General features: G+C 37.5%; 1 protein-coding gene across 2 annotated transcripts in view; it reads right to left on the minus strand.

Moving 5' to 3' along the window:
- Positions 1–13,003, minus strand: part of CLVS2 (clavesin 2) — a 181,533-nt gene that overhangs the window by 100,539 nt on the left and 67,991 nt on the right. For both annotated transcript variants that reach the window (XR_014065601.1, XM_081530543.1), the window contains one exon: positions 4,560–4,734. Coding sequence is in view for 1 of the 2 variants with exons in the window: in XM_081530543.1 (XP_081386669.1) it covers positions 4,560–4,734 (175 nt within the window). In the remaining variant the exon portion in view is untranslated. The remainder of the gene's footprint in view (positions 1–4,559; positions 4,735–13,003) is intronic.

Below are 13,003 nucleotides of genomic sequence, written 5' to 3' on the forward strand. Positions count from 1 at the left end.
TAAGTGACTTAAACTCCCTGAAGTTTCATTATCTGTCCTATAAAATGGGATCAGTATAACCACTCTAGGGTAGTCTGGAGATTCTCTATATCTAACCCTTCCTCCTTTGATCCCAGTCAATTCTTCTACTCGCCAGATCTTTCCAAAGCAGAGGGATGACCAGGTCACTTTTCTATCCCAAACATCCCCATGTCTGGGGAACACAGCTCAAACCACAAAGCATGCCTTCCTCCAGTCCAAAGAGCCAGGTCTCAGCCTGTCTTTCCCAGATCATCACTGTAACTATATCAAATCAGACTTACCACATACTTTCAATCCTTTATAACTGCTGTTGTTGTTGTTTAGTTGCTAAGTCATGTCTGACTCTTTTGCAGCCCCCATGGATTGTAGCCCGCCAGGCTCCTCTGTCCATGGGATTCCCCAGGCAAGAATACTGGAGTGGGTTGCCATTTCTTTGTTCAAGTGATTGTCCTGATCCAGGGATCAAACCTGCGTCTCCTGCATTAGCAGGAGGATTCTTTACATTGCGGCACAAGGTAAGCCCTTTTTAAAATAGCTATATATTTGTTCAAATTACCTCCTCAAAATTTCCTTGTCCAAACTGTTCTTCCTGCCCTTATCCACTTAACAAACTCTTGCTCATCCCTTAAGGCCAAGACTATCTCCACAATCACCATCATTCCAACTGTGCTTGGAGCTTCTCGCAAAAGAAACAAAGATTAATTTTTACCTGGTGAAAAGAAACCTCATTTTTTGCCTGGCTTCCACAAGAAAAAAATATATTATTTGGCACCTACCATGAAAATATCTAGATGCTATTTAACCACAAAATGAAGTGATTTTTAAAAAATGTAATCTGAGCATCTATAATCTGAGCATTTAAGACAAAGTATGATATTTTTCAGATTCCCAAAGTCAATCATCTTTAAGTCTTCACAGTCAAGGTAGTCACTGAATTGTGAGAAAATCAGCACACATCCAGCAAAATATGCCACTTGAAAAATGAGCTTATCCACATTAATTACTTTGATCATTAATATCACCTGCTAGGTGCAAGATGTATCACTTCTAATTTAATACTTTAAAATCAGCATAAATGAATAGACTGACATCCAAACAAGTTAAGTAATTTGCTCAAATATTTGATATGTGGCAGGGCTGCCATCCAAATCCAGGTCTGTCTGCCTCTATAGCCCATTCTGTCTCCCTACTGGCCTTGTACTGTGAACAGGGGTGGATATTATAGCAATAGCCTATATATTTTATCCAAAGTATAAGGTGCTATCTCTAGTTGAGGCACTCAAAACACTTGAGAAAAAAGGGGATTGGTTAGGGTAGAAAGGTTACAGTCTCTTCAAAAGGATGAGAGATAGGCTCTCTTCAAAACATAGTAACATCTCATTAATAATACACATCATTTAAACAAGTTTCCTCCCTGGCATTAGACCCACTGGTAGCTTTTCTTACTTTGGGTTCAATTCTCTAGGATATATTTTATGCTTGATAAAGTAGGCTTCCCAGGTGGTTCCATGTGCAATGCAGGAGATGTTTGATCCCTGTGTCAGGAAATTCCCCTGGAGAAGAAAATGGCAACTCACTCCAGTATTCTTGCCTGGGAACCCCATGAACAGAGGAGCCTGGTGGGCTACAGTCCATGGGGGTCACAAAAGAGTTGGACACAACTCAGCAATTAAACAACAACAACAAGTAAAAGTAATAATATTATAGCAGGATGATAGCATGATATAAATGACCACTGAGTTATTAAAAATATTTTTATCTCTTAATTTCTCCGATTGGGTTAATTGGAAGGGGTTTATTATTGTAGTGTTGGTGATGATCTTAGTGATAGTGATAATTGTGTTTAACAATCAAAAATTGTGTATATGTATCTTACTTCAATATATTATGATCTTACATTAATCGCAAAAGAAATGTATTCAAGCTCTACATGAAACATGTCTCATTATACAATAGTACTTCTCACATAGTAAATGTAAAATAAAACAGAGTCTAAATTACAAAAGTCAGAAAATGTTACTTTAGTATGTAAAACTGAGTATGAAAGCACACATGTCACAACGGAACATTTTTAGCACATCTTACATTCCTATTCAGAATCACCATTGTTTACAGATACCAATATAGACACAGACACAGATATAGATATGGAGCATTTAAAATTAATCTGAGGAGAAGCCACCACAATGAGAAGCCCGTGCACCACAATGAAGAAGAGCCCCCAGCTGACCACAAGTAGAGAAAGCCCGCATGCAGCAATGAAGACCCAGAGCAGCCAAGAGAAAAAAAGATTAAATTAAAAAGAAAGTAATTTGAACCAAGGAAAAACTGAGTTTAAAAGTAGTAACACGTCAAATTTATTCCCAAGAGGAGTTCCCTTCTTTTAAGTGGCTTCCCAATCAGCAACCAGGAGGAATCAAGCCTGCTTACGCAGTCTGGGTCCCGGGAGCAAGGAAAGGGAATTGGGAGAGTGATGGGGGAGAGAGACAAGGAAGTTCAGTAGAGGTCCCTACGGACAGAGGGGACCATTTCCCTCGCTAACACAGGCACAGACGTTGAAGTTGAATCTGACTGTAGCTCTTGCTGTGCTGACTCTCAGCACTTAAAAAGTCCTGATTGGGGCCATGAGTCATGGGAAGATCCCAAATATGTCCAAGCTCCCAAGCATGTTTTTCTCTCCAGTGATGACTTATTACTATTAAATGACTCCGTAAAGTGTGTAAATTAGCAAATAGCAAGATACTAAGCCTCTCCTTGAGGTGTTTTTTTTCAATCTTTTGGAAATAATATGAGTTCTCCAGTTCTTCACGTGCTGAAGGCCTAGCCTATGCTTCTTGCCAGCGAAACTGGGATCACAATAATCAAAGGCTAAGTTACCATTCTGTGTTAAGTAATATGCTGGCGGTAACTGATTTTCTCTGTGAAGAACACTTTACATGCTGCTGGCAATAAGGCAGAATTAGGACTGATTCTACCTGATATCGGAGAAGGCAATGGCAACCCACTCTAGTACTCTTGTCTGGAAAATCCCATGGACAGAGGAGCCTGGTAGGCTGCAGTCCATGGGGTCGCCAAGAGTCAGACACGGCTGAGCGACTTTACTTTCACTTTTCACTTTCATGCATTGGAGAAGGCAATGGCAACCCGCTCCAGTGTTCTTGCCTGGAGAATCCCAGGGACAGGGGAGCCTGGTGGGCTGCCGTCTATGGGGTCGCACAGAGTCGGACACGACTGAAGCAACTTAGCAGCAACAGCAGCAGCTACCTGATATACACATTTCCAAGTGTTGCCCTCTCTCCAACCCATATTAACTATCTCTATGGAGTTAAAAAGAAAATGTTCTTCAAGATAAGGTAGGAGCAAGGCTGACTCACCAGGAGCAAGTCAAGGAGCCTGCATCAGGAAAAACGTATTCAGATAAAAAGATCACTGTGTTTTATTCACTCCAGAGGCAAAACCCAAACTGCGAATTCAATTTGGTTAGGATGCCCTGCTGCTTGGAGAAGTGACCCTGTTTTAGGGGGTCATCACCCATCAATTTAGGTGCCTAAGACACAGTCAGAAATTATTATGAAGCAGAGCTCTAGATAATTTTAGTTATTTGACTTAAAAAAAAAAACAAAACTAACATCCTGGCCTAATGAATGATAAAGATAAAATTAGTTATTTTATGATATTTTCACTGGTAAACGTTACAAAAATTTAACTGCTGCAAAAGTCTAAAATGCACATCAAACACACTGAGAATAAATACTGAATAACTTCACTTAAAAATTAATTTGCAAATCTTTTTAAGAATTTAAATTTTATTCTATAAATATTATATATAAAGTAGCAGACAGCAGAGAGTAGAAGAAGGACTCCTAAAAACTAAAAAGAAATTGTCAATATTAGGTTTACAACATGCCACTAAATAATAATTGATTTTCCATTTTATAATCCACAACCAGGTAAATGTCATTCATTGGAAGATGCACCATTCCTATGTAAATTTCACTTGATGGCCCCTCCACAAAAAAACAGCAACAAAAATCCCAATTAAATCTAAAGAAGTCACTCAAAACAGTGATTCCACATCTTAGGTACCAAAATATGTATTGATTGACTGGCTTTCCAACAGTTGTTGGACTACATGAAGATATTGCTAATCATCCCCCAAATTCACCAGGTTAAATGTAATAATGAAGCAAATATTTAGCTAATTAACAACTATACACAAAAAAAGAAAGGGAAACAAAAACCTAAATAGCTTTCAAGATTTCATTCTGATGATCAAGATAAAAATCTCAGATCATCATCCACTTAGGTTTAGACATAGTGAGGGCTTTGCCAAGTACCACAAAATGCCCTTCATTAAAAGGCCCATATCCTCTAGCTTTTCTTCTACGATCCTTTGTCCTGTTAGTGTTTTAGTGTTTGTGCTTAAAAACTAGTTTTTTAATTTTTATTACTATTATTTAAGTAAGATATCTTGTTAGTCTACTAGAGATAAGCCAAACACAGGAGACTGAGAAACTCGGTAATCTGTAAATCATTACCTGAAGGCCTTCGATAGCCAAGCGCAACATGCTTGGTGTCAGTTTAGAAGCTTGCTTGAAGGTGAAGTTACTCCAGTCTATGATCAAAACAAATCCATTCACCTGAAGCTCAGGATCTTCAATCATGGCTTCTAGAGAAAGTAAGATGGCACGCAAAATATCCACCAGCGTGTACCTATGAGCAACAGAAAAGTACTTTATTAAATCTGACAACCACCATTTGTAGAAACTATGGAATATCTTTAGCATACTAAAAATTCCCTTTAAAAGTCCTCAGGAAGCTTAAGGAAAATATTTTGTTTAAAAATCTTCTAAGATGAAGTGTACTTTATTCACTATACTCAGGGGACATATTAGAATTTAACATGCATTCTACCAAAACAAATTCCAATGCTTTTGAAAATTCTATAATTTGTTTCATATTTTATAATCATTTCTTTTCCTTGCAGGCCCTTTTATGACTTTACAAAATCACATTTTCAACAAATGTACTATTCCCTAAAAACTAGGCATGGTACTTTTAAATAGTTCAAGAATGCTTTCAAAAGTACTGATATTTCATATCTTCACATGTGAAAAATTTGAGAATGAGATTTGAAGGAGTTTCATCAATAAACAACACCATGTGTAAACAGTTGTGGTTGAAAGTGTCAACCGATTTTAATTACTTGTACTGAGTTTATATCATAAAGATAAAAGAAAAAAAAAAGGAAAGGTGGGATGGATAGAAAGAAGGGGAAATCAGTGAAATCAATGAAAATAAAAGAGAAAATGTATCTGTCTGTTATTACATAGGCCACCCAAATTCAGGAGTTGAGTCTTTATCTTTTTCTACCTTGCAGCATAGCACAGTTCCTGACAGACTGTAAAAATCCAATAAATGCTCTTCCTTTCTTGTAAAATGGAGCTCGAGTGCAAAGACACTAATTGTACACGAAGGCATTGTCTCAACAAAGGCAGTGGAAGTAAAAAGAAAACAAGCCAAATTTGAGAAGTATGTTTGAAGTAAACTTGTTAAAATTTAATACTTAATTAGATGTGGGGGCTAAGATTGAGGGAAGAGTAAAAGATAACACACCGATTCTAGCTTCAGATCCTTGCTTTTGACAGTACCAGCAAGCTATCTAAAGTAAATGGTACTTTAGATTTTACCATTTATCAAATGGTAAAATCTTTCATCAAAATCAATAATGCAAAAAAAGGATACAGTTAAGGATGGCTGGAAATGTAGAATTTGGAATAGAATAGATTGTACTTGAGAAACGGGTAGTATACTCAGGAAGATATATCAAGGAAACATCTGAGAAAGTAAATTTCAAACTCAGGAGAAAGCTCAAAATTGAAAATTCCAGAATCAAAAGCATATCAATCCCATGTTCACAGAAGTGAAGGAGATAATGCAATCAGAGCTGAGAGGAAAATGAGATAATTGTTCTAAAAGGGAATCCCCGCATTTCAAGAGAAATTAGTAAATTTATGGAAGATGTTAACAATTTTCCTTTTTTAGCACCCTGCTTTCAAGTTTACCTTTTTGCTCATTCAGGTGGAGGTGTCCAGGAAAAGCTAGAGAAAGAGATCCTGATATCAGGGGAGAGGTGGGATGGGGAGGGTGGTGGATTAGGAGTTGAAATCATTGGGATTTAGTGGAAGTGATGGGCTCACCAGGAAGACATCTGAGACATTGTGCACATGTGAGGGAGTAGTTCTATTTTTACTTCTAAAAACATTTGGAGGAGAAGGGAGAAAGCGTAGTAGTTCAGAAAGGAAGGAAAAATTAACAGTGAAACCTCAGGCAATTTCTCACTTTTTCTGGGCCTCATTTCCTCATCTATAATATCAGTAGTTTGGAATAGAATCTCTTTAGGGTCCCAGCATTAATCAAGCAAGGGGCCTGGGGTCAGAAGACTTCAAGATGGAATCTCTTCATTGTTCCTCATTAGCTGTGTGGCCCTGGACAAGTCAATGATTTATCATTCTGAGGCTGAGTTCCTTCAATGAGAGTATCTACCATTATCACTGCATCTCACTGGCGGTGGCCAGGTCGGAGGAGGGGGAATGGGAAGAGAAGTCAAAGATATGAGTGTCAAAGATATGAAAGCATGTGAGCAATGCTAGGTATACAGTGTGTGTTCAAGGAGGGTTTGTTGGAATACACACACAGCACACCTTTCACTATAGTTGTAACCACACTCGCAGTGCACTAGGCAGGGTGTAATCAGAACTAAATATTTGTTTGTAAACTTTACTTAAAAAGTAATGATAATCTTTAGATAGCTCACTGCTACTGTCAAAGGCAAGGATTAAGAGACTATTTAATTCTCTGGAAAGTATACAGGCTATGTATAGGCCTAAGGATATGGCTTCCCACAATACTACATAAGTCTATAAGATAAAACTTTTTGTAGAGCTCTGTCACTTATTTGTCTTTAAAACTGTAAAATAAGAATGACTGAATAACTTTATCAGTCACTTCATGGCTGGCTCATCTCCTTTTTAAATATAATGGCCTAACACAGTACTGTGACCAGAAGCCTATGAACTTACACAGATTGAAAAGTTTGGAGCAGGAAGACTGGTTAAAATTTAAAGTGAAAAGTGTTAGTTGCTCAGTCATGTCTGACTCTATGCAACCTCACAGACTATAGCCCACCAGGTTCCTCTGTCCTTGAAATTCTCTAGGCAAGAATACTGGAGTGGGTTGCCATTCCCTTCTCCAGGAGATCTTCCCAACCCAGGGATTAAACCTGGGTCTCCTGCATTGCAGGCAGATTCTTCACCATCTGAGCCATCAGGGAAGCTTGGTTAAAATTTAGAGCCCCCTCTAAAAAAATACTCACTTTAATTTTTGAAATTCATAATAATAACAGTTTAAGAAAATCAAAAATTAGAACAATCCAACTTAGAACTTCCTCCCGTTATGATCATTCTTAGATTTTCCTGTGAGAATACCAAATATCATTAAGTAAAACTTGAGTTTGAAATCAGCTTTGAAAGAATGATACACTGTATGTAATAAGAATAAACCAGCACACAAGTAAGGACTGAAAATAAGAGGCAATTTATTTTAAATAACACATTTTAAGTATGGTTTTCCAAAACTATGTCAAATCAAGAGAAAAACTTACATACATATCATCATTCCAAAGGAAATAAAATAGGGTAAATCCCAGGATCATCAATAGAGTAAATCTAACCAATGGGGTTTTTTTAATTTAATATTTTCTTCCAAAAAGATAATTAAATGACCTTTATATAAATTATATTAATGTATGTGTGTGTGTGTGTGTGTGCACACTCAGTCACACAGTCATGTCCAACTCTTTGCGACCCCATGGACCTTAGCCCGCAGGCTCCCCTGTTCATGGGATTTTTCAGGCAAGTATATTGGAGTGGGTTGCCATTTCCTCCTCCAGGGGACCTTCCTGACCCAGGGATCGAACCTGAGTCTCCTGCATCTGCTGCATTGGCAGGTGGATTCTTTTCTGACCTGCCCTTTGAATGCAGTTAGCTTGGGGTGTTTTTATATTTCTTTATTAGAAGTATACGTTACATACTATACATTTAATAGAAGAAATATAAAAAACACTCTAATTATTAATAACGGCATTCAAAGGGCAGGTCAAAACCACTCTTGATGTTCCAATCCTCTATTGTCAAACATGTCACATTACTACCATTAGCAGCTCAGCAGGTTATTCCTAAGCAGAACATTATTACGTGAGATCTTGCCAAAGTCCATAAAATATCTTCCGAAGAAATGGAGTATTTTATGAATTTTCTGTCTTCAGGAATCTGACTTTCATTATTCTTGTTAAAACTATTTTCTAACTGCCATACTTCATAAATTAGAGGTTATTACAGTATTTCATAAGCTCATGTTTGGGGTTTATACCCCAATTATAGTAGCTACACCATTGCTATTCTTCCTTTCTATGTTGAAAGAAAGACATAAACAATAAACCAACATGTTAATGGAGCTCTTGACTCCTAACTGAGCTTCCCAAAGCAGCATCAGGTAAAGTTGGCATCCAAAACCAACTTGGAGATGATGAAATAACGACACCAGTAAGGAATTTTACAACTTGGGACTATGTAAACCATTGCTCTTAAATCAAAGCTGCTACAATATGTGGGGGGAAAAAAAATTGTCCTATCTTTTGTTTTTACTACCTGGGTGATCAAGAGCAGGCAAGCCTCTTCTCCTGCCTCTGACCTTGTAAGGTTTTGGGGAGTTGCCTGGCCTGTGCTTCTCTCCTGGGGTTCACAAGGTCTCATCTCCTACTAGAGCTGACCATCAGTGCAAAGAGCAACACATATCACAAACAGGTCATTTCCTTCCTACTCTCCAGCCTTTTCTTTAGCCTGACGAGGAAAAACTGGCATCTTGGCATCACACTGAGCAGCAAAACATCAAGCCGCTTGCCTTGGTCACTAAATCAATCAGCCATTATTAAATTCTTCATTAAGGCTGCCCCCAACCCTCAGCTTTCATTAAGCCACATTTCCTAATGTCTGAAGCACTTGTGTTGGAAAGGTGCTAGAGGGAGAGACAAAGGAGCAGAATTACCTTCATTAATGCCTTGGGATATCTTTGGTGCTAAAGTTGATGAATCCATCAAGGTGCTTTATATTACTAAGTGGTAATAATAATATCTCTATCTGTGTAACCATTTAAGATTGCCAAAGCAATTTCAAAAGCATTATCTTAATCTCAAAATAAGCCCAAAGTCTCTGTGCATGGCTTAGTTCCTATTATTTTGAAGATGAAGACACAGAGGAGGTCTCAGAGAATTTAGAGTTTTTCTGAAATCACTATAAGAGCAAAACTGGAAGCCTAGATGAGAAGCTAGGTCTTTCTGACACCACAGAGCTCTTCACTCCTTACAGTGCCAAGACCTAGAACAGAGTTTGATGAATAGCTGTTCTGTGTTTTTATGTGTCAGTGGCATAATGTACATCAGAAGAAGGATCAGAAAGTCAATACCAACATGGCACCAGGCCAGGCATCAGGGCAGCTCCAGGCTGGTCCCAACAAGGGGCTTTAGCAGAAGGAAAACATCAAGACATTTTGAGTCAGAATGGGAAGACGCTAGGTCTACAAACCTTGGAGACAATATGAATTTCAAAATCATCACATCATCACTAGGCATAGATTAGCTGTCTCAGCCTTACTGAGTATTTTTCCAGAATTTCACTGCTATGGAAACATAGGTGAGTGAGAACAAGAAAATAATTGGAAATGAAACATCTAGAGGAAAAATGTCTTTCTTTGAAGAGAAAAAAAGGTTAAAAAATGTGCACCCAACTGCCACCAAAATGAAATAAAACAGAATGAAGTCATGCTGGAAAAAAATACAAACATTGGAAAGGCAACTTTTCCTTAGGGCAGAATACTCTGTTTACTTGGCTGCTTAGTACAGTTTTTGTCTTAAGAATATTTATTCTACCAACTTAACTTCCTGTGCCTAAGTGTTTACATTCTGATGTTTAATCAAGGTTTTCTAAACCATAGATGGATTTTTTAATTATCAGAGCTTGCTTTTTTTGATATATTTGTTTTTTCCCAGATTTATGTTGGTTCACTATCTGTACACACAAAACAAGTTTGACCAATTCACTTCCTCGTTGTACAGCTCTGGGTGAAATACTTAGTTGCTCTGTGCCTCAGTTTCCTTATCTGCAAAATGTGGATATTAACAGGACCTATCTCATATGATTGTAAAGAAGATTTAATAAATGAATATTTATAAAGTGCTTAGAATAGTGCCTGACACATATAAAATATATATGTGTATATAAAATATATGACATGTGTATATATATGTGTGTCTCTGTATATACGTGTATATAAAATATTGTATATAATATATATAAAATATGACACATATACTACAATATAGCATACTGTATAAGTGTTTTAAAATGAATGAATTAATTAAAATGAAAAAATAAAAGGTTGAATTACATTGCCCAAATAAGTGATACTCTTTCCACACAACACAGAGCAGGCTGCTCCCACCTCTGCCCAGACTTTCCAGCACTAGGGAGCAGTATCCTCATTAAGCACTCACCATCTCTCTGGTAGTCATTTAGGTTTTCATGTTTTTTCTTCCCAGAGAGGCTGTATGTTCCTTGATGGTACGACGGATGTGTTATGTCTTTTGTTGTCCCTAGCACGTATTAAAATTCTACATATGCAGCAAATGCTGAGGAAAAGTATACTTTTTAAAACACTGACTTGAATTAAGTACTATTCACTCAGTTTACTTGACGTTGTAAAGATACATCTTTTCCCTCACATCAAGAGCTCCACTTACTATGTTAATGACAGATATATATGTGTGTGTGTGTGTGTGTGTGTATATACATATATATATATATATATATATATATATATATATATATATATATATGCCTTCAGTGGTGTAAAAGAGCTCAATCTTTTTCTCAGAATGGAGGAAATACAGTAATTTACTAAGGATAATTTGTGAATTTACTGTTGGCTCATGTTTTAAAATATCTTTAAAAGTTCCTTTCAAAGCATCCATTCAGAGCACTGTAGTAACACCAAATCCATTGCTTCTTTCCAACTTTGTTTAAAGTTGCATATTTGAAACATGAACACGGCCTGGTTTGGGCCAGACCCAGTCAACGACCTAGTGAAGTTTGGCACTCCTGGTCATTGCTGTTATTTCAGGATTATTTCTCTAATTACTGCATAATTGTCCTAGTTTTTAGAGACTGTCCTATTTTGTTCAGAGATTTGTTCCAGTATTTGGTAACGTTTCTCAGGACAATACTTTTTCTCTATCATTTTCCATGGTATGAACCAAGGGCATATTTTGAAATAAGCTGCAGTTCCCAGAATATTTGTTTAAAAAGCATCCCTATAAGGAAGCAATACAGAAGCTCTGCTGGGACAGAAACCTCGTGGAATCTATACCTGCCACTTCTAGGATTGACCTAACCTTAAAATCAGGCTTCCCAGGTGGCTCAGTGGTAAAAAATCCACTTGCCAATACAGGAGATGCAGGAGATGTGGGTTCAAATCCCTGGGTTGAGAAGATCCCTCAGAACAGGAAATGGAAAACCACTCCAGTATTCTTGCCTGGAGAAGCCAATGAACAGAGGAGCCTGGTGGGCCACAGCCCGTAGGTTCACAAAAGAGTCAGACACAACTGAGTTACTGAGCACAATCTTAAAATCAGCCGTAATACAGCACAGCAGTGCCTCTAGGATTTTGAAGTTAAGGAATCCTAAGCCTACCATGAAACAAAAAGTTGAGAAATATTTAAATATTTTAGTAAACAGAGCCAGGAAGACTTGAAACATCAGTCCAAAAAATTAAACCTCTTTTTTGGCTTGCTTTTTGCAAATTACCAAGTAAGAGTGTTTCTCTGTAATTATCTAGTTAATTGCTCTTGCTTATTTTAATCTATTTCTACTTATTTTATTTTATAGTTATTTTACTTTATTGCACTTTCACAGAATAGTAAAGCCTTGTGGCTGAGAATAAAACAAATATGTATAGTCTATGGCTATTTTTTTAAAAAAATTTAAGCTACCATCATCATAATTTCATTCATTTTGAAGGTTGGCCACATAATTTTCTTTGGGACCCCATGGACTGTAGCCCACCGGGCTCATCTGTCCATGGGGATTCTCCAGGCAGGAACACTGGTGTGGGTTGCCACGCCCTCCTTCAAGGGATCTTCCCAGTGCAGGGATCGAATCCAGGTCTCCTGCACTGCAGGTAGATTCTTTACTGTCTGAGCCACCAGGGAAGCCCAATAAATTACAATATAATCATAATTCAAACTAAAGCTTCAAATAGCTGACCATTTGTATATTTTCTTTTGTATGAAAAGCCATACAGTGGGAACAAACAAACTGACAATAGTACATTTTTCAGACAAATTCGAGGACAGGTTAGAGGATCTTAGCATGGCTTCACCAATCAGTCTTCCAGCCCTTTCAGACTTTCAGTACTAAAAGTGATAATCAATGTCCATTATGACAAGCCAAGCATGGTGTAAGATGGTCAGTGCTTTCTGAATTGCCACTATATTAGAATCATTAACTTCACTGTATTTAATTGTTTTCTAGTGGTTGTTAATCTGATTCCAAATCAATGGTTGTCTTCTGGATTAAATATGGCATCACCAACTCAATGGACATAAGTTTGAGCAAACTCAGGGAGGGAGTGAAGGACAGGGAAGCCTGGTGCACTGCAGTTCATGGGGTTGGAATGAGTCAGACATGACTTAGCAACTAAACAACAGCAACAAATTTAAAATACCACTTGCAGGCTAACTGACAAATTACAGGCCAATTATCAAAATATGTTATCATTATGTTTTGGGTGACACAATTTACTCATGAACATTCCCAATCGTTACATGCCAGTGAATTTCGACCTCTCAGATACCTGTTCTCATGCTCTA

This window comes from Giraffa tippelskirchi, chromosome 9 (genome assembly GCF_054371585.1).
Source record: "Giraffa tippelskirchi isolate mGirTip1 chromosome 9, T2T-mGirTip1v1.2.pri, whole genome shotgun sequence".
NCBI classification, from domain to species: Eukaryota; Metazoa; Chordata; class Mammalia; order Artiodactyla; family Giraffidae; genus Giraffa; species Giraffa tippelskirchi.